This window comes from Triticum urartu, chromosome 7A (genome assembly GCF_056163025.1).
Source record: "Triticum urartu cultivar PI428250 chromosome 7A, HENAU_Tu73, whole genome shotgun sequence".
In the NCBI taxonomy this organism is placed as follows: domain Eukaryota; kingdom Viridiplantae; phylum Streptophyta; class Magnoliopsida; order Poales; family Poaceae; genus Triticum; species Triticum urartu.
The window spans coordinates 67,121,177-67,143,105 of record NC_141879.1 but is presented as its reverse complement, the minus strand read 5'-3'; the positions used below and the strand labels follow the sequence as shown (position 1 = coordinate 67,143,105).

Here is a 21,929-nt window from a genome sequence, read left to right as displayed (position 1 = left end):
CTAAAACAGAGCAGGATACACAAGCTTCTTCTTCAGTTCAGATAGTGACAGCATTGGATGCTCAATTGTGGACAGCCCTGTTTTTCCTCCCAAATAAACCGAATCCTTTCCATCATTCTCAAAATCTCCACTGAAGTGGAATCTGACACAAAGATAGTCCAGTGGATCCATTTCCTAAACAAAAAATGAGACAATAAACAACCGTAAGTAATTGAACAGATAATAAACAGGTATTGTACATCATGTAAACCTACATCAATTAAAGAGCATATGCACATCAATTTCATCAGACATACTGAACTTTTCTCCAAAAAAACTGTCTTTTTTCTTCAGATCAAGAAAACCCTAAATCATTTAAATAGGCACATCGATTTCATATACAGAACTCCTAAACCAGCACCCTCTAGCAACTGCTTCCACCATGCGGTCAAAATCGAAATTTCGTCAAAATCATCAACTAAACCCTAGCCCCAAAATCAAATCCCCTGAAAACCCCTAACTGACAGGCCTAATGCGAACAAAAAGGCAAGATTTCTAGGGAAATGTTGGGGCGCACCGACCTGATCGTTGCCGCCAGTCCAGTTGTTCAGTACATGCCGACGGTCGTCGCCCGCACCGCCGTGGTTGCCCAAATCGCCGTCGTGTCGTCAGAGCGAGAAGAGAGGGGAGCGGGAGGTGAAAAGGCGAACGGAGCGGTCGAGGCAGGGCAAGGGGGTGGATTAGACCGTCTTTTCCAACTATTGCCGATGCGGCAACCCCCTCAATTAAAGTGCTCAACTGCCCGAGCCACGTAGGAAAAACCGGGTGGGCAAACCCACCAAAACGGCCTCAGGGGGTGATTTGTCTGGTAATTGACAGTCTGGGGGATTAAGAGTATGGTTTTGTGGTTCGGGGGGTGATGTGTTCGAAATCTGACAGTTCAGGGGGGTATTTGGACTTCTTTCGTTACCGCCCGATATGCCCTTTGGGGAAGTTGTTTTATCTTTCCTGCTGGTGAATGGTGATCACCATCCTATTTTTACTGAATTTTAGTCCGTCTGCAGGGTGCATAGCCCCTGTACCTCAGAACAGATCGATTGTTTTGGGATCTCATTTCTTTTCCATCGTCAGAACGGATGCCTGTGTTGCCTTGCCCTTCTATACTTTCTGTTCATGCCCATTTGTGTAGCGTGTCAGCTGATGTTCTTGGTGTGAACAATCCAGGACAATTGACTGCATTTCTCTCCCCTGTTAGCAGCTGTGAGATTTATAGTATTATTTTGGGTCCAGGATCGCCGGCCTCGACGACATCTTGGCAACTTGAAATAACCCAACTGTATGGTGACAAAATTTTCTCTTATTACAAGTTTCGGACGGAATTTCTGAAGTTCTTCGGTTTAAAAAATCTTGGTAGGTGCATATGTTTTGTTCGATACAAGGATGTTTTCCTCGGCCTTATCAGCAAAATTATCATCGTAGTTTGTAGCTTATAGTTGTCAGCAAGTGTACCTGTTTCTGTCATAACATAGGCTAGCTAGGCTGAAACAATGTTCAATATCTCACCCATGACGCATAAAAGTAAGAAAAATAATGGAACATCGCAATCATTTTGTGTCATCCAACAATGCTTAAAACGAAGGGGTTGGTCCCTTGAAAGTAGCCGATCGAGCATTAGGTACGCCTTATGATTACCCCTTCATTTCCTGTGTCGTATATCATATAGTACACTCCACCTGTCCACAAGGCATCCTTCATCCCCAATAACTCTAGTGCGTGCTACCACACGAAAGAGAAGAGCATGGGTGCGGTGACAGAGGCTGCCGTGGGCTCCGTGATTATGAAGCTTGGTGATTTGCTGCATGGCGAGTACAAGCTGTTCAAAGAAGCCAAGGACGATATCATGTTCCTTAAAGCTGAGCTCGAGAGCATACAAGTGTTCCTGAAGAAGTTATCAGACGCGGAGGAGGAGCTCGATGAACAGACCAAGTGCTGGGTGGATGAGGTGCGTGAGCTGTCCTACGATATCGAGGACAACGTTTATGATTTCTTGCTTCATTCTGAACATGAATCCAACAACACCCCTCAGCATGGCTTTAAGGGATTCATTGATAAGTGCGTGAATTTGTTGAGTCACTTCAGTTCAAAAAATTCGTTTGGTCATTATCATGAGACCATAAAGGAGTTTCAAGGCCTCAAGAGACGAGTTGTGGAGGCGAGCGAGAGATGCACAAGGTACAAGCTTGATGATGCTATCTCCAAGCCAAACAACACGGCCATAGATCTTCGCCTGCTGGCACTTTATGCAGAGACGGCTGGCCTTGTTGGTATGGAGGGGCCAATGGAGGAACTCATTCAGTTGATAATGGATGAAAAAGGTGTTTCTTCACGGCAGTTGAAGGTGCTCTCAGTTGTGGGATTTGGAGGCCTTGGTAAGACTACAATTGCAAATCAGATTTATCGCCAACTAGGGGCGCAGTTCGAGTGTCGAGCTTTTATTTCTGTATCCCAGAAACCAAATATAAGGAAGATTTTGAGAAGTATACTTTATCAAGTTGGTTATGTGACCCTGAAGGATATCAGCATGGAGCTATGGGATGAGGATGAATTTATCAGGACTATCCAAGAATTCCTCAAGAACAAGAGGTACACCCTCATATCTTGTTTATTTCTTTTAATATTAGATCTGTTTTTACTGGATAGTTTAGCTAGCTAGTGCTGTATTCTGTTGGCGAAATTGCTTGTTCTTCTGAGCTTGTTTATATGCCTTACATCTCTTTTAGTAATGGTTTTGATCCTTTGGGATGGTCGTTTTATTAATGCAAATCAAACTATCAAGTTTCATGAAGCCTTCTCTATAATCATGAAGTTGGGTTTTTAAAATTCCGCTGTTACTTCACAAGCCAGATAAGCAACAATACTCAAAGTTAGAAATCAGATAACTGTTTTCTGTCTATTCTGGAAGTATGGTTCCTCAAATCAACACCTGAGTTCTTCATGGAAGATTTGGCTACACATGGGATCTTCTGGCATCATGAAGGCTCAGCTAATATGCGTAGTCTTATGCGGATTTTCCCCAAAGACATATGAACATTCAAAGTTTTATTGATACAGTTTTCTTCTTGTTTTTGGCATTTTGGCCTTTTGAAATCAGTTTCATGAAGGAGTGCACACTTCCAAGTATATTTTACTTCTGCATGACAATTATTTTTACTTCGTATGATTTTTTCCGCAGATACTTTATTGTTATTGATGATATATGGGATGAAATCACATGGAACATTATCAGATGCGCTCTTCCAGAAACCATGAAAGGTAGCAGAGTAATAACAACAACACGCATTGATACTGTGGGTATGGTGTGCTGCTCCAATCACTGTGAGTATGTTTATAGGATGAAGTCACTTAGCAACCAAGAGTCAAGACAGTTATTTTGCAAGAGAATATTTGGTTCAGAAGATGTTTGTCCTCCTTTTCTGGAAGAAGTTTCAGGTAAATTTTTAAAAAGATGCGGTGGCTTGCTACTCGCAATTATCACTATATCTAGCCTTTTGGCTAGTCAACGGAACAAAGTGAAGGAGCAGTGGGATAATGTACTGAAATCCCTGGCCTGCAACATGGAAGTACATCCCACTTTGGAAGGAATGAGACAAATACTAAGCCTTAGCTACAAAAACCTTCCTCATTGTTTGAAGACATGCATGCTATATATGGGTATATATCCAGAGGATTACACAATAGAGAAGAGTGATTTGGTTAGGCAATGGGTAGCCCAAGGTTTTATAAGTAAAGCCCATGGGCGAGATCCGGAGGATGTCGCAGAGGGTTATTTTAATGAGCTTGTCAACCGCAGCATTATTCAACCAGTAGATACAAATTCTAGTGGTGAGGTCTTATCTTGCAGAATACATGATATGATGCTTGATCTTATTATATACAAGTGCGGAGAAGAGAATTTTATCACTACAATAGACAAGTTACAGGACATGGTTGGATTGCATGACAGGGTCCGTCGACTGTCACTCAACTTGGATGGTGTAATAGATGTCACAGATTTGGGAACCATCCGGCTCTCACAAGTAAGAGTGCTAGCAAGGTTTGGTACCTCAGCATATACACCGAATTTGTTGGAGTTCAAGCATATCCATGTGTTAACCCTTGAATTTTCAAGCAAAAGAATCCTTGACCCCATTGAACTTGACCTCACTGGAATGTGTCATTTGTTCCAGTTGAGGTATCTAAAAGTTTTAGCTTATGGTAAGATAGTGCTACCAGTAAAAATCCGGGGACTGCAACAATTGGAGACTTTGGAATTAGGATCTTCGACCCAACTTGTTCGAGATTCACTTCCATCAGATGTTGTTCATTTGCGCCGGTTGTTGCACTTGACTATTCCTCATGGGACACGTTTTCCTGACGGGATTGGAAACATGACAGCGATACGCACACTGAGACACTTTGATTTGTCACAAAGCTCAATAGACAACATCAGAGACCTTGGATGTTTGACGGATTTGAGGGATCTTAGAATTGAGAATGTCAAGTATCACCAAGTGGCACATGTGAGTAACATACTTATGGATGCTTTGAACTATGCCCTTGAAAAGCATTGCAGTCTAAAATCTTCTTCAGGCTGCTTTCTTCAGAGACTCCATATGTGGTGCAAGTTACCGAGGGTTCCCAAGTCGATGGGAGAGCTCCATAATCTCCAGCACCTTGAACTTCAGGTTATAGAGATGCTGGAGGATGATGTTGGAATCCTTGCACGGCTGCACGTGCTTATCCACTTGAGATTGTACATCGTTGGAACTCCTAAAGAGGCCATCATGTTCGGGATGGGATTCCCTGTTCTCAAATGTTTCAGCATCACGTGTATCAAGGTGTCGTTCCTGACCTTCGAAGCAGGGACGATGTCCAAGCTCCAACGGTTGGAGGTAAATTTCAACGCGCATGGATGGGAGCAGCAGGGCGCTCCACCTGTCGGCATCCAGCAACTGCCAGGTCTGAAAGAAGTCGTTGTACGTATTGGGAGCTGCTACGCAAAGGAATCCGATAAAAGAGCTGCACAATCTGCTTTGGGAAACGCCATTGACGTGCACGCAGGTGGTCCTACAGCTAACATCAAGTGCAAAGACTTGTGGTTCAATTTTGAAGACTTCGGGTTGGAGGATATCAATATTTTGATGTTTACCTTCAGCATTTGAAGGCCAAATGCCGGTATGCATGTACGCTTGTACTAGAAATGAGGCAAAAAATAGCTTTAGCACTCATTGTTCGTCTCTCCATTGACTTCTCTCTCTTTATTCCATGCATATAGTGTGTCTTGGCCATGCTTATATGGGACACCTTATTTTTTCTTTCAGATCACACATGAATGCATTCGACACAGTTTCTCAGATTGTCGTCAACGGGATTTCTGCATCAAGCGGGACTGACCAAGTGGTTATTTGGAGGGGCACGCCAGCACTCGCTTCACATGTATAACCGATGAACCGTTCGTACAGAAATGTGGACAGGCGTTATTATCTTGGAGGGGCACGCCAGCACTCGCTTCACATGTATAACCGATGAACCGTTCGTACAGAAATGTGGACAGGCGTTATTATCTTGGAGGGGCACGCCAGCACTCGCTTCACATGTATAACCGATGAACCGTTAGTAGAGAAATGTGGACAGGCGTTATAATCTTGGAGGGGCACGCCAGCACTCGCTTCACATGTATAACCGATGAACCGTTCGTAGAGAAATGTGGACATGCGTTATATATGTAGATACATCTACATGCTTTGTCGCTGCAAGATTCTGTTTTCGCTATGTTGATTTGCCATCCTCTGTGCATCATTTGTACTTTTCATTTGTCTCTTTTGCTTTCGCTCTACGACACTCTGTAAAGAGAAAGAACACCAAAGAATAAAGAAACCTACACGTAAGGTGGTGCCGCCTAATTCCGTAAAATCAGTACGTGTCAACCGCCCAGATCGCATCGTAAACAAATTCATGGCATGGCAACTCCCCTACGAAAATCTGCCAAAATCTATCCTTTTTTTATGCACGATATGGACGCTTCGATGCAAAACTCGCGACCAACCAGGAAAGGAGGAAATCCATGCAAAATAGCTAGACCCACCCGAGTAGCATACCCCTCCAGACCTCCCTTTATAATATATGAATATGAAGAGGACCAATAAACTCGGACGGAGCTAGTATCATAATATATGAATATCATAGATGACTTTATTTATTGTCATGCAAGACACATGGTAGTACAATATTTATTATGATACGGTATCATAATATAGTACTCGGCCATCTCTTTCTTCACTTAAATCTGTGCCACCTCATCAAAATTCCCTAGTTGACATACAATGGTACTAGGGCTGTGTTCGGTATCCCTCCACTCCTCCACTCGGAAGCTGAGCGTGCGGAGTACCATATTAGCAGCTCCCCAAATTAACACTGCATGTTGCTTCGCTCCGGAGCGGAGTTGGAGAGCAGGATGGAGTCCGAACAAGCTTTAGATATGATACTCCTATTACAGGCAGCCTTAGAGATCACTATGGCCTTTCTTCTTGAACATCAACGAGAGGCGCGCAATCGAGGTCACCTCGTGATCTCATCTCCCATGTGAAGGTGAAGCTATCTAGCTCTCCACCAGTTGTGTTAAGGTCACAACCGACTCCCCGCCCGGGAGCAGCGCCTCCTTGCCCAGCCGCATGGCCGCCAAGGTCCGCTCCCGGAGCACCCTCCCGTTGTCGGTGTCAAAACCGGCGAATCTCGGGTAGGGGGTCCCAAACTGTGCGTCTAAGGTGGATGGTAACAGGAGGCAGGGAACACGATGTTTTACCCAGGTTCAAGCCCTCTTGATGGAGGTAAAATCCTACGTCCTGCTTGATTAATATTGATGATATGGGTAGTACAAGAGTAGATCTACCACGAAATCAGAGAGGCTAAACCCTAGAAGTTAGCCTATGGTATGATTGTATGTTGTCCTACGGACTAAAACCCTCCGGTTTATATAGACACCGGAGAGGGCTAGGGTTACACAAGGTCGGTTACAAAAGAGGAGATATGCATATCCGTATTGCCTACCTTGCCTTCCACGCCAAGTAGAGTCCCATCCGGACACGAGACAAAGTCTTCAATCTTGTATCTTCATAGTCCAATAGTCCGGCCAAAAGATATAGTCTGGCTGTCCGGAGACCCCCTAATCCAGGACTCCCTCAGTAGCCCCTGAACCAGACTTCAATGATGATGAGTCCGACGCGCAGTATTGTCTTCGGCATTGCAAGACGGGTTCTTCCTCCGAATACACCACGGAAGAATTTGAATACAAGGATAGTGTCCGACCCTGCAAAATAAGTTCCACATACCACCGTAGAGAGAATCACACTTCCACAAATCTAATCTGCTGACATGTCTTGGCAACACGACATTATGTCATGGCCTGGTGATTATTCGAACCGTTTCCTTTAACTAGCCCCGCACATAACGCGAGGCAGTTTTTTGACACGTCTTGTCAAAGCAGAGATCGTGTCCCCTTATCACGGGATACTCATCAATACAGGTGTGGGTAACCCAACCGCGTCATCGATTACGGTGCTTGGAGGATAAGCGAGTTTTACCAGACTAGTGGGGACGCTTAGTTTCGTCCGCCCATATAAAGGGATAAGGATTCACCTTTTCATCCACGCCTTCTTCCTCCTTTGCTCACCCATTTTCGCACACTCGAGCTCCAGCGCCCAAGTCCGCACTTCCCACCTTAACCTTCTCCAACCATATCCGGAGCGGGAGGCAGGTGGATGGTCTCCTCCGTCACGGAGGGACACATCAAAAAGCTGAGAAGAGCCGGATACCTGCCCGATGACATCGCGCACCGGCTCCCAGATGAGGGGCAGCTCATCCCCACCCCAGGCCCATGAGTGTTGGAATAAGCCACGTCGGCGTGGTGTGGTCGGGCTCGTCGGGCGCGTCGGATGCGCGCGGGACGTGCGGGATGCACTGATGGTGTCGGGCTCGTCGGGCATGTCAGGTGCGCGCGGGACGGGCGGAACGCAGCAAATACGTGGCGTGTGCGAGTGTATGGCGTGATGGTACAGTCACGTTAGCTAGCTAGATGCATTGGCAGTTCTGTTCCCGGCGGACGCGGTGTGCGCGTGGGAGCGCGTTGCGTGTGCATGGAGTTAGCTGGTAGTTAGATCGTGGTCTCGTTCGCTGCATGCTAGGTCGTGTGGGTCATTCAGTTAGTGGCTAGCATGACGGGCCGGCTACGCATGCGTGAGCCTGCTACTTAAGAGTTGTATCATGTTTGCTTGAAAGTGCCAGGAGAATAGAAGTGAGAAAAGGCCGAGGCTGTGTGTGAGGCTGGCCACCAAACCTATCTGCTTGTACTCCTTCATCTACCTCCAGCTACGCGAGAGAGAGCTGCGTCAACAATTGGTATACAGAGCTTCGGTTCGGGCGATCACCGGTGACCATGGCGCTTGTCCCACATGGCGGTGGCGCGGGCGGATCGGCGACGATGGCGATGCCGATGCTGACCACGGACAACTACACGGTGTGGGCCATCAAGGCGCAGGCGATCCTCGACGTCCATATCGTATGGGAGGCGGTGGCACCGGGCGACGCGGCAGTGAACACCAAAAAGGACAAGATGGCGCGTGCGTTGCTCCTGAGGGCATTGCCGGAGGATGTGCTGCTGCAGGTGTCGACGAAGCTCACCGCCAGGGAGGTATGGGACTCTCTGAAGGGGAGGTTCGTCGGCGCCGATCGGGTCCGCGCGACGAGGCTGGGGACGCTGCGCGGTGAATTCAACCGGATGAAGATGGCAGACGACGAGGAGCTCGACGTGTATGGCGGGAGGCTCGCGGCGATGGCGGCGAGGTATGCCAACCTCGGGGAGACGCTAGGCGACGCAGCACTTGTCAAGAAGTTGCTGGATACGGTGCCGGATCGCCTCTTCCCCGTCGTCGCCGGCATCGAGCAGTTCCACGACATGACGACGATGGCATTCGACGAAGCGCTCGGGCGGTTGCGTACGTTCAACGAGCGGGTTTGGTGCCGTGGACAAGACAGCGGCGAGCGCGGGGTAAGCAGCTGCTCATGACGGCGGCGCAGTGGGCAGCACGGGAGCGTCGACACGGTGGTGCTCGGGACGACGACGACGGGCGCAGCGTGGCGTCGGGGAGTGGCGGCAACAGCCGCAGGCGCTGCTACAAGTGCGGGGAGCACGGACACTTCCGGCGCGAGTGCCCGCAGCTGCGGAAAGGACTGGCGGCGGAGCGGGCTCTCTTGGTCGGCGCCAACGTCGATGATGACGGACTTCTCTAGGCCGTGCCTTAGGGTGTGTGTGTTGGAATAAGCCACGTCGGCGTGGTGTGGTCGGGCTCGTCGGGCGCGTCGGATGCGCGCGGGATGTGCGGGACGCACTGATGGTGTCAGGCTCGTCGGATGCGCGCGGGACGGGCGGGACGTAGTACATATGTGGCGTGTGTGAGTGTATGGCGTGATGGTACAGTCACGTTAGCTAGCTAGATGCATTGGCAGTTTTGTTCCCGGTGGACGCGGTATGCGCGTGGGAGCGCGTTGCGTGTGCATGAGTTAGCTGGTAGTTAGATCATGGGCTCGTTCGCTGCATGCTAGGTCGTGTGGGTCATTCAGTTAGTGGCTAGCATGACGGGCTGGCTACACATGCGTGAGTCTGCTACTTAAGAGTTGTATCATGTTTGCTTGAAAGTGCTAGGAGAATAGAAGTGAGAAAAGGCCGAGGCTGTGTGTGAGGCTGGCCACCAAACCTATCTGCTTGTATTCCTTCATCTACCTCCAGCTACGTGAGAGAGAGCTGCGCCAACAATGAGAGGGTAGTGTTCCTTACCCATTTCCTCCGCGGACTGGGATTCCCTCTCCATCCATTCGTCCGAGGGCTCATATTCTACTACGGCCTGAATTTCCACGATCTAGCCCCGAACTTCATCCTCAACATCTCGGCGTTTATCGTCGTGTGCGAGGCCTTCCTCCGCATCAAGCCCCATTTCGGCTTATGGCTGAAGACCTTCAATGTCAAGCCAGGCGGAGTGCGGAGGCGCCATGGTGGGCAAGATGCCCAACGTTACATGGCTCGAGGGCTCCTTCGTGGAGACCATAAAGGGGTGGCAATCGGGGTGGTTCTACATCACCGAGCCGCGTGTCCCTGCATGGGCAGCGGCCCCCGAGTTCCGATCTGGCATCCCCACGCGGCTCACCTCCTGGAAAGAGAAGGGCCTGTCCTGGGGTAGTTCGGGAGAGCTGACCGGACTCCAAACATGTATTCAAAACATGGTGAACAAGAAGCTCAAACTCGTCAATGTAGTCCAGGTCATGCTCATCCGCCGGATCCTCCCGTGTCAACAACGGGCCTTCAACTTTTGGGAGTTCGACCCGGCCCAACACCAAACTCTGAACAGGCTTTTCGATACAACACACGAGGATGCCTGGAAGGTGCTATTCAAGGGCGCCGAGGTTCCTCCTCCTACTACCGAGGATCGCGGATTCTGCGCGAAGTGCCAAGCCAACGCGGTAAGATATTTTACCTCTTACAGGATACTTGTTTTTCATAGTTTGACTCTATGCGGGATCTAAGCTCCCGTTCCTTTGACAGGACTGGCAGGAAACGACCGGACAGATCGACTGTCCGGCTCCCTTGCCCGAAGGCCCAGCAAACGCTCTCCTGACGGAGATGCTGACTCCGGCTCCTTACAAGGTGCCAGAGAAGACCAAGAAGGCCAAGGGAACCCGAAAGAGTTCCCGACGCCAGGTGTTATCGGACTCATCGTCCGATGACTCTGCGGCACACTCCTCCCCTGAAGACGAGGAGGAAGAAGAAGATGCCCCCCTTCAGTTGGGGGAGACAAGAAAAGAAAGGCCGCCCCAACTGGGGGGCCGAAGGGTTCAAGAAGGGAAGGACTCTCCTTCCGGACAGCTCCACCGCCGCCGCCGAAGGCGAAGACGAGTGGTTTCCCAGGGCCAAGCCCCTAGGGAGGTCGTGAGTATTTGGATACTAGAGTAACTCATAGCATTCCTTTGTCGCACTGATTTCCCTAACGCCGAATATGATTATGCAGGCCGCCACGAGCCCGTATCGATGTATCGTCGGACGGCTCCCTGGGCTCATCGGATATGGATAGCGATCCACTTCCGACCGCCACCTCCCCTTGCCCTGCGGACGACGCCGAGGTGTTGTCTCAAGAGGCACCGGGTCGAGGGGAGATAGTCCCGGAGGTGCCTCAAGGCGACCTTCCGGACTCCGGGAGCCGAGGGGACAAGGCCCCTGAGGGCCCCGAGTTCGGCCCTCAGCCGAACACCGCGCCGGAACCTCCAGCAGTTCCAGACTCGGGCAGGCGACCTCCTTCTAAGAGGGGCGAGACGCCTGTGCCGGTGGCCTCTGTCCATCCAGAGGCGCCGGACAATCTGCTGGAAGCACTTCACAGCGCTTCCATCGACGAGGAGCACCGTACTATTATGAGTGCGGTGGTCCAGAAGGTTCAGTCCGCCAAGAGCGGATTGACTGAAGCCTGTGCCAGCCTTCTAACAGGCTTTGAGGTAAGTGTTTAGAATATAGGAAAAATATTACCGCATAGACAGTAGCCTCTGATGCTCTGTTCGGTGTTCGAAAAGAAAAGCCGAATAGATGATCAAATAATACCGCAGGAGTCTAACATAAGTGTGTCTATGTGCGTATGCAGGCTTCGCTGCTGGCCTCAGCCGCACTGACTGCAGAGGTCGCCACACTGAAGCAGGACCTCGAGGGGTCCAAGAAAGAGCTCGGCCTTGTCAAGAGGCAGCTCGAGGAGAACAAGGGTAAGTAATACCCTGTCTATAGATATGTATATATAAAAGAAGACGCGATTGCAAAATGACAGGATCATCTTATATTTGCCAGGGGCCACGACCGAGGTGGCGTCCCTGAAGCAAGCGCTATCCGAGGCCGAAGACAAAGCGGCCAAGGAGCGCATCGAGCGGGAAAGGCAAGAGGCTCGGGTGGGCGAGGTGCAGCAAGAGCTCCAGGCTCTCGTGGCAAAGTACGAGGCGTTGGAGCTTGACTCGAAGACGCGAGAGTCTGAGCTTTCCGCGGCCCTCGAGAGCGTGAAAAATGCCAAGGCTGAAGCCCAGAAGGCCCTCCAGGAGATTGATGCGATGAAGAAGATAGCGGCGGGTAAGGCATTCTATATGCAAAGCAAGCATGTGAAAGTAAATTACCTGTTACTTACCCGAATCCGGAGCTCTCCAGGAGCATTCGCAGACTTGCCCCACAGCGTGTCAGATGCCGCACAGTTTTACCAGGCCGAGGAGGGAAGCTCAACGGAGAAGTTGTTCTGGTCTCAGTATACTGGGACCGAACACCCGGTGCCTATGAGCGACCAGCTGAAGCAGCTGGTCGAGCTACACAAGGCGGCCGAACAGGCCATGAAGGGCTTTATAGTCCGGCTGTGGCCTAGCGACGCCCTTCCGAACAGCTACCTCGGCCTGGTGAGGCGGCTAGTGGATGCCTGCCCACGGCCGGAAGTCGTCAAGCGGTCCTTCTGTATTGAAGGTGCACGCCGGGCTTTCGCCCGTGTGAAGGTGCAATGGGCTAAGCTAGACGCCGTGAAGCTGATCAAGGAAGGACCGCCGCAGGGCAAGGAGCATCGCACCCTTGAAATTTATTATGAGGGTGTCCTGAAGGGTGCCCGTCTTGTAGCGGACGAATGTTCAAAGGATGTAATATTTGAGTAGACTTGCTCGTGTGATCCTATATGATGAAAACTTGTTTCATATGCGCTATGCAACGCTTGTTTGAATTTAAAATATTACCTTCTGTTTGGCTGTTTATCCAATCTGAGAGATGGCTAGTCCTCGGCTTCTGCCCCCATGCCGCAAGTGCTGGGGTGTTCGGGATAAACCTGAGCACTCTTGTTGCCATGTTTGGGTCCATCGAGGGAGGTGCTCAGCACAGCGAACAAGGCAACCAGACTAATAATGCTTTATCACTCTCACTTAGCCATAGAATTCTATAATTTTAAATTTCGGCGAAGCCCCTGGTATTCGGAAGGCCGAATTCGGGGCGCGATACACGCCTTTAAGCCGAACAGGACCGGCTCCTCGCTCTAAGAGGCATAAGTCTTTAAGGACTCGAAACCTCGCCGAACAGCGACCAGTCTCTCGCCTTATCTTGACAGTCAGTTTTAGCTTTCTCTACCGAGGTGCTTAGCCTAGCAGAACCGGGGCACAATCGCAGTAGTTCTCCTAGCGCTACCTTAGCCGACAATCGCAGTAGTTCTCCTAGCGCTACCCTAGCCTTATCTTGACAGTCAGTTTTAGCTTTCTCTACTGAGGTGCTTAGCCTAGCAGAACCGGGGCACAATCGCAGTAGTTCTCCTAGCGCTACCTTAGCCGATAGAGCGGAACGTAAGGTACCAAAACATAGGAGCCGGGCAAACCCAACATTTGACCAAAGACATGATTTGGAGCTGATGCATATAATGCTATAAGTTCGGGGTGCCGCACTTGTGAAAGTGTTCGGACTTCTCACACCGCATTGTGGGGTACTTAAGCCCCTGGTGTATTGGCCGTACCAAAGTGTACGGTTGCAAGGTGTCATTAAGGAACACATATATGAAAAAGAAGAATGCAATAATAGTCTTAATGCTATGCATTGTTTATTCAAATAGATGCGTTAAAGCAGAATGATACAGATAGTTCGATAAGCAAAAAGTAGCACTATGTCCCTTCCAAGGGCAAGCTGAGGAATAGTATTAAAGCAAATATTTCACTCGTTATCGTAATCCACCTGGGAGTTCCGTGGTGTGACGTAGCTTTCTGCCTCTCTTGGTTGCTGCATCATGTGTTCGGCAATCATGCTGCCGGACAAGGTTTCCAGAGATTAAAGTCCTGAAAGAGAAAAATAACAAAGCGGGAAGCCCCTAGTGCTGTTTAGGCCGCCTCTTGGGGCGTGCCGTAGTTGTGCCCCCTCCTCACATGTGCCCATGGTATTTTTAATGCATAATTATGTACGCGTGGAATGGATTTCGCCGCTTGGCTGGGACTGGGGTGGGGGCCGCATTGCTACGCGAGCTCAGATCATGCCAGGCGGTCTAGTTACCGATTACTCCGAGCATGCTTGAAGGTGTCCGGGTCTTGAAACGTCGAACTGGTGGATTGCCTTGAGAGGCTGCTTTGCGCTTCTGCTGCGAGGGCCGCAGTGTGCTCCTCCGTTCGGAGAGAGCGCTCTGTGTTTCCATCAATATTGAGTATATCGCTTATCGGGAACTTATCGGTCGACCCAAGATAAGGGGTAAATCGGCCAGTTTATCGGCATATCGGATGATTTATCGCCATATCTGCTAATTTATCGGCCGATTTATCTTATCGGTCAGACAACAGTAAGCGATAAATCAGCCGATTTATCGGAATATCAGAAGATATCTTGAACAGTGGTTTCCATTAACTATAATAACCCCACGAGGTCCTGGCATCTTGAGCTTGAGGTATGCATAATGCGGTACCTCATTGAATCTCGCAAATGCGGTTCGCCCGAGCAGTGCATGATAACCACTGCGAAACGGGACTATATCGAAGATTAATTCTTCGCTTCGGAAGTTATCTGGGGATCCGAAGACCACTTCCAGTGTAATTGAGCCTGTGCAATGGGCCTCTACACCTGGAATGACGCCTTTAAAGGTCGTTTTTGTGGGTTTGATCCTTGAGGGGTCTATACCCATTTTGCGCACTGTGTCCTGATAAAGCAGGTTCAGGCTGCTGCCGCCATCCATAAGGACTCGAGTGAGGTGAAATCCGTCAATGATTGGGTCTAGGACCAGTGCGGCGAATCCGCCATGACGGATACTAGTGGGGTGGTCCCTGCGATCGAAGGTGATCGGATAGGAGGACCATGGGTTGAACTTTGGGGCGACTGGCTCCAACGCATATACGTCCCTGAGCGCACGCTTCCGCTCCCTCTTGGGGATGTGGGTTGCGTATATCATGTTCACCATCCGCACTTGTGGGGGAAACCTCTTCTGTCCTCCGGTGTTCGGCTACCGGGGCTCCTCTTCGTCATCGCTGTGTGACCCTTTATCTTTATCTTAGGCAATTAACTTGCCGGCCTGCTTGAACACCCAGCATTCCCTGTTGGTGTGGTTGGATGGCTTGTCAGGGGTACCGTGTATTTGACACGAGCGATCGAGTATGTGGTCCAAACTGGACGGGCCCGGAGTGCTTCTTTTAAATGGCTTTTTCCGCTGACCGGGTTTAGAGCCTTTGAATCCGGCATTGACTGCCGTATCCTCAGTATTATCGCTGTTAATGCGGCGCTTATGTTTGTTGCGATGTGACCTGCTATTGCAGTCCTTGGTATCCGAAGTACCATGGTTTTTGATATGTTGTTACTGCGAGCCAGCCAACTGTCTTCTCCCGCACAAAAGCGGGTCATGAGCATCGTGAGGGCTGCCATAGATTTCAGCTTTTCCTGTCCAAGGTGCCGGGCAAGCCACTCGTCGCGGATGTTATGCTTGAAGGCTGCTAGGGCCTCTGCATCCAGACAGTCGATGATTTGATTTTTCTTTGGTAGGAACCGTGTCTAGAATTGCCTGGCCGATTCTTCTGGCTGCTGAATTATGTAGCTCAAGTTATCGGCGTCTGGTGGTCGCACATAAGTGCCCTGAAAGTTGTCGAGGAATGCGGCTTTCAGATCTTCCCAACAGCTAATGGACTCTGCTGGCAAGCTGTTAAGCCAATGCCGCGCTGGTCCTTTGAGCTTTAGTGGGAGGTATTTGATGGCGTGTAAGTCATCGCCGCGGGCCATGTGGATGTGGAGGAGGAAATCTTCGATCCATACCGCAGGATCTGTTGTGCCGTCGTATGATTCAATATTTACGGGTTTGAAACCCTCTGGGATTTGATGATCCATTACTTCGTCTGTGAAGCATAGGGGGTGTGCAACGCCTCTGTATTGGGCTATATCATGATACAGCTCGAATGGGTCTTGCCCGTTGTGTTCGGCCCAGCCGGATTGACCTTTACTGTATCCGGCGTGACGTTTATCGTCTCGCATAGTGGCGCGCCCTCATGATCCGTAGATCGATCTTGCATGTTTTGCTTTGTCCTCCAATACGTCTCGCAGGTCTGGCGTATTTCCCCATGCCTTTTTATTTGAATGGCGTTGGGGTGCAGGCTGAGTTTTTGGCTGGAATGCCTCTCTATCATGGCCACGAGGTGGCCGATCAGCCGCGTCATACGCTTCTTCCTCCAGTCGGGGTAGCAACCTGCATTTTGGGTAACTCTTGGAGGGGCACTCGGGTTTATATTCCTCGGCTGCGAGGGCTTCAGTCTATCTGTCAGCTAGCAGATCTTGATCAGCTTGAAGCTACTGCTGCTGCTTTTTCTTAAGGCTATTTGCTGTGGCTATAAGCCGGCGCTTGAAGCGCTCTTGTTCGACGGGATCCTCTGGCACGGCGAATTCGTCATCACCGAGGCTTGTCTCGTCTTCGGAGGGGGGCATGTAATTATCATCCTCCACTTCTCCATCTGCCGCTCTCTCAGGAGGGCTGGCTCCTCCATCCTCCTGCTCTAAATCTTGCTGGAGGGGATTGTTGTTATCTTCGGCACTATCCAGAGTGTTATTATCTCCTGTGCCGGTATCACCACTTTTGCTTTGTCGGGACTTAGAGCGGTGCCACTGACGTCGGCACTTGGGTTGCTTCTTGGAGGGGTCATCCTCCGCTGTCTCGTCGCCATTGCCTTCTTTGGGTGTGTCCACCATGTATATATCGTATGATGACGTGGTTGTCCAGTGCCCTGTGGGCAGTGGTTCATCTTCGTCTCCCGCATCGTTGTCCATACCGTCGATGTCTTCGGAGTCAAAGTCAAGCATGTCGGTTAAGTCATCGACAGTGGCTACTAAGTGGGTGGTGGGCGGGCCGCAAATTTCTTCGTCGTCCGCATCCCAATCCTGCCGGACATAGTTCGGCCAGGATCCTCCTGACAAGGAGAGACCTTAATGAGTTCAGTATGTCGCCAAAGGGCGATTGCTGGAAAATATCCGCGGAGGTAAACTCCATGATCGGAGCCCAATCGGGTTCGCTAGGAACGGGCACAGGCGGTTCGGAGTCCGTGGCCGGAGAGAGATCCGGCAGTTTGTCAACACGGCTCTCGTGCAGAGTAAGGTCGATATTCGGCTCCATCGCCGATGAGGGTAAGGCCTCCGTGGCGGGGTCCATCCACCCGTCCATGGACGGCGCAACTGGCTCCGAATTGAGGGTCGGAGCGGCTGCCGATGCGATCTCCTGAACACTGTCGGATGGTAGAGCTAAATCATACTCATCATGACCGCGTGACGCACAAGGCAGAGGCTTGAATCCGTCGAAGATCAAGTCTCCGCGGATATCGGCCATGTATTTTAAGCTTCCAAACCTGACCAGATGGCCAAGCGAATTGGCCCGCAGTGCAAAGCCGCCAAATACAAAAATCTGTCCGGGGAGAAAAGTCTCACCCTGGACTGCATCGCTAACGATGATAGAAGGAGCCATCAAGTCTAACGGCGACGACACAGAGGAACTCTCAATGAAAGCACCAATGTCGGTGTCAAAACCGGCGGATCTCGGGTAGGGGGTCCCGAACTGTGCGTCTAAGGCGGATGGTAACAGGAGGCAGGGAACACGATGTTTTACCTAGGTTCGGGCCCTCTTGATGGAGGTAAAACCCTACGTCCTGCTTGATTAATATTGATGATATGGGTAGTACAAGAGTAGATCTACCACGAGATCAGAGAGGCTAAACCCTAGAAGCTAGCCTATGGTATGATTGTATGTTGTCCTACGGACTAAAACCCTCCAGTTTATATAGACACCGGAGAGGGCTAGGGTTACACAAGGTCGGTTACAAAGGAGGAGATATGCATATCCGTATTGCCTAGCTTGCCTTCCACGCCAAGTAGAGTCCCATCCGGACATGAGACGAAGTCTTCAATCTTGTATCTTCATAGTCCAATAGTCCGGCCAAAGGATATAGTCCGGCTGTCCGGAGACCCCCTAATCCAGGACTCCCTCACCCGCCGTCAGACTCTATCATCCACCTCACCTTGGACGCCACTTCATTGGCCTGGACCGCCTCCTTTTCGTACCCTTCCACCGCCATGGACAGACCCAATTCTTTCTCCAGGAACACTCTGTTAACCCGTTGCTCCGCGTAGAGTGGCCAGGCCAGCATGGGCACGCCGGCCATGACCATCTCTAGCACGGAGTTCCATCCATAGTGCATCACAAAGGCACCTACTGCATCATGCGCCAGCACGTAACGCTGCGGCGCCCATGACTTGACGATGAGACCCGTGCCCTTGGTCCGCTCCAGGAAGCCCTCTAGGAGGAGAGCCTCGAGGTCCGGCTCCAGCAACTTGTCCAGCTTCTTCGCCGGGTCGTCAATGTCCCTGGGCGGGCTCCGCACAACCCACAAGAACCTTTTTCCACTCGCCTCCAGACCAATGGCCAGCTCTCTGGTTTGATTTGCGTTGAATAGGCTGCGGCTGCCGAAGCAGAGGAACACCGCGCTGGCCTTGGGCTGTGTGTCTAGCCATGCCAGGCACTCTTGGCCGTGCTTCACGCCCACCTCCTCCGACTTGATCAGCGGCCCGATGCAGTAGACAGGGGGCGTCGGGAGGCCGGGTGGTGTGCAGAGGCCGGCACTGATGGCGTCCACGGTGCGCGGCTCCAGCGAGCGGAAGGTGTTGACGATGATGCCCTGGGAGCAGCAGAGGCAGGAGGAGACCCTCAGGAAAGCTCTGTACGCCGCGTCGTCACAATCCATGAGTGGCTTGAAGCAGTGCATTGCCGGAAACGAGGGGATTCCCGTCACGTGCACGAGCTCGTCACCCATGTCTTGAAAGCTGGCGGTGCTCTGAGCGTGCAGCACCGGGAGGTACAAGAAAATGGCCAGAGTCTCAGTGCAGCATGTGAAGAAGCAGTAGGCGGGGATGCCGAGCTCTGTGGCGACATCCACGACGACACTGCAGAAGAAGTCCACCACCAGGATGGCCGGGGAGGCGCCGGCCAGGAAGTCACGGAGCTGCGGATTAGAGGCGCGGGCGGCCTCGAAGGTCACCGCCTCAGGGTGGACGGAGTCGACAAGCGGGAGCTCCACCGGCGGGAGGCAGTGGAAGGAGATGGAGGGGTTGGCCGCGGTGACGCCGGCCAGGAAAGGCCCGGTGGCGCCCGTGTCGTACGGCGGCTTGATGATGATGACGGTGACGGCCAGGCCACGAGCAGCCAGGATTTTTCCAAGCTTGGCCATGGAGACCAGGTGGCCCAGGCCAGGCGCCGGGTATAGTACCACCTGCTTCCTGGTGGTTGTGGCGGTGTCCATCGATCACGAACGGCGATGATAGGTTGCGGTGTCGGCTTTGCTTTCGAGTGTGTGGTGCGGATGGAGATGGCGAACAAGACACTACTAGGAAAAGGGCTATAGATGAAACTGACACTAATGGCGCACCAGACACGTGGTGCGCCACTACTATATACTAATGGCACACCATGTGCTGGTGCGCCATTAATTAGTGTGGAAGACACTAATGGCGCACCAGACACATGGTGCGCCACTAGTAACAAAAACTTTTTTTTTCATTTTTCCAAACATACTAATGGCGCATTGATACGTCTCCAACGTATCTATAATTTTTGATTGCTCCATGCTATATTATCTACTGTTTTGGACTATATTGGGCTTTATTTTCCATTTTTATATTATTTTTGGGACTAACCTATTAACCGGAGGCCTAGCCCAGAATTGCTGTTTTTTGCCTATTTCAGTGTTTCGAAGAAACGGAATATCAAACAGAGTCCAAACGGAATAAAACCTTCGGGAACGTGATTTTCTCACCGAATGTGATCCAGGAGACTTGGACCCTGCTCCAAGGAACAAAAGAGGCGGTCATGAGGGTGGGGGGCGCCCCCCCCCAGGGTGCGCCCCCTGCCTCGTGGGCCCCTCGGAGCTCCCCCGACGTACTTCTTCCTCCTATATATACACACGTACCCCCAAACGATCAGAACATGAGCCAAAAACCTAATTCCACCGCCGCAACTTTCTGTATCCATGAGATCCCATCTTGGGGCCTGTTACGGAGCTCCACCGGAAGAGGGCCGTCATCACGGAGGGCTTCTACATCATCTTAGCCTCTCCAATGAAGTGTGAGTAGTTTACCTCAGACCTTCGGGTCCATAGTTAGTAGCTAGATGGCTTCTTCTCTCTCTTTGAATCTCAATACAAAGTTCTCCCCCCTCTCTTGTGGAGATCTATTCGATGTAATCTTCTTTTTACGGTGTGTTTGTTGAGGCCGATGAATTGTGGGTTTATGATCAAGTCTATCTACGAATAATATTTGAATCTTCTCTTAATTCTTTTATGTATGATTGGTTATCTTTGCAAGTCTCTTTGAATTATCCGTTTGGTTTGGCCAACTAGATTGGTAGTTCTTGCCATGGGAGAAGTGCTTAGCTTTGGGTTCAATCTTGCGGTGTCCTTACCCAGTGACAGAAGGGGCAGCAAGGCACGTATTGCGTCGTTGCCATCGAGGATAAGAAGATGGGGTTTATTTCATATTGCATGAATTTATCTCTCTACATCATGTCATCTTGCTTAAGGCGTTACTCTGTTTTTAACTTAATACTCTAGATGCATGCTGGATAGCGGTCGCTGAGTGGAGTAATAGTAGTAGATGCAGAATCGTTTCGATCTACTTGTCACGGACGTGATGCCTATATACATGATCATGCCTAGATATTCTCATAACTATGCTCAATTATGTCAATTGCTCATTAGTAATTTGTTCACCCACCATAGAATACTTATGCTCTGGAGAGAAGCCACTAGTGAAACCTATGGCCCCCGGGTCTATTCTCATCATATCAATCTCCATTACTTTAATCTTGCTTTGCTTTTTTACTTTGCCTTTACTTTTTACTTTGCATCTTTATACCAAAAATACCAAAAATATTATATCTATCAGATCTCACTCTCGTAAGTGACCGTGAAGGGATTGACAACCCCTAATCGCGTTGGTTGCAAGTAGCTATCGTTCTGTGCAGGTACGAGGGACTTTAGCATGGCCTCCTACTGGATTGATACCTTGGTTCTCAAAAACTGAGGGAAATACTTACGCTACTCTGCTGCATCATCCCTTCCTCTTCGGGGAAAACCAACGCAAGCTCAAGACGTAGCAAGAAGGATTTCTGGCGCCGTTGCCGGGGAGTCTACGCAAAAAGTCAACCCAAGTACCCATCGCAATCCCTATCTCTCGCATTACATTATTTTCCATTGGCCTCTCGTTTTCCTCTCCCCCACTTCACCCTTGCCGTTTTATTCGCCCTCTCTCTCTATCCTCCCTCTCTATTTGCCTCTTTTGCCCGCTTGCTTTTTGTTTGCTCGTGTGTTAGATTGCTTGTTTGTCGCGATGGCTTAAGATACTACCAAATTGTGTGACTTCACCAATACCAATAATAATGATTTCCTTAGCACTCCGATTGCTCCTCTTACCGATGCTCAATCTTGTGAAATTAATACTGCTTTGTTGAATCTTGTTATGAAAGATCAATTCGCCGACCTTCTTAGTGAAGATGAATAGCTTTGTTGATTTATGTGACATGCAAAAGAAAAAATTTGTCAATAATGATGTCGTTAAATTGAAGCTATTTCCTTTTTCGCTTAGAGATCGTGCTAAAGCTTGGTTTTCGTCTTTGTCTAAGAATATTATTGATTCATGGAACAAGTGCAAAGATTCTTTTATCTCTAAGTATTTTCCTCCCGCTAAGATCATCTCTCTTAGAAACGATATTATGAACTTTAAACAACTTGATCATGAACATGTTGCACAAGCTTGGGAGAGAATGAAATTAATGATATGTAATTGCCCTACTCATGGTTTGAATTTGTGGATGATTATACAAATTTTTTATGCC

The 21,929-nt window shown here is 50.0% G+C and overlaps 1 protein-coding gene and 1 pseudogene across 1 annotated transcript; one reads left to right on the top strand and one right to left on the bottom strand.

The window, feature by feature from the left end:
- On the bottom strand, positions 1-19,341 carry LOC147957871 (anthocyanidin 5,3-O-glucosyltransferase-like). The gene is made up of 6 exons (XM_087531871.1): positions 18,035-19,341; positions 15,322-15,324; positions 6,619-6,719; positions 561-634; positions 277-345; positions 1-174 (listed from the first exon to the last, which is right to left on the bottom strand). The coding sequence occupies exons 1-6, from the start codon at positions 19,339-19,341 to the stop codon at positions 1-3; spliced, it is 1,728 nt and encodes a 575-aa protein (XP_087387997.1).
- On the top strand, positions 1,778-5,180 carry LOC147957872 (disease resistance protein RGA5-like; annotated as a pseudogene).
- Positions 19,342-21,929: the final 2,588 nt, after the last annotated feature.

What these genes read in the sequence shown, in the direction of transcription:
- LOC147957871 (XM_087531871.1), bottom strand. Translation starts at nt 19,341, where the DNA reads ATGGACACCGCCACAACCACCAGGAAGCAGGTGGTACTATACCCGGCG. An exon ending in AACACAACTGGTGGAGAGCT is followed by an intron (nt 635 to 6,618) that starts AGATAGCTTCAC and finishes GACACGACGGCG; the next exon opens with ATTTGGGCAACCACGGCGGT. An exon ending in GTATGTCTGATGAAATTGAT is followed by an intron (nt 175 to 276) that starts GTGCATATGCTC and finishes TTTTTTGTTTAG; the next exon opens with GAAATGGATCCACTGGACTA.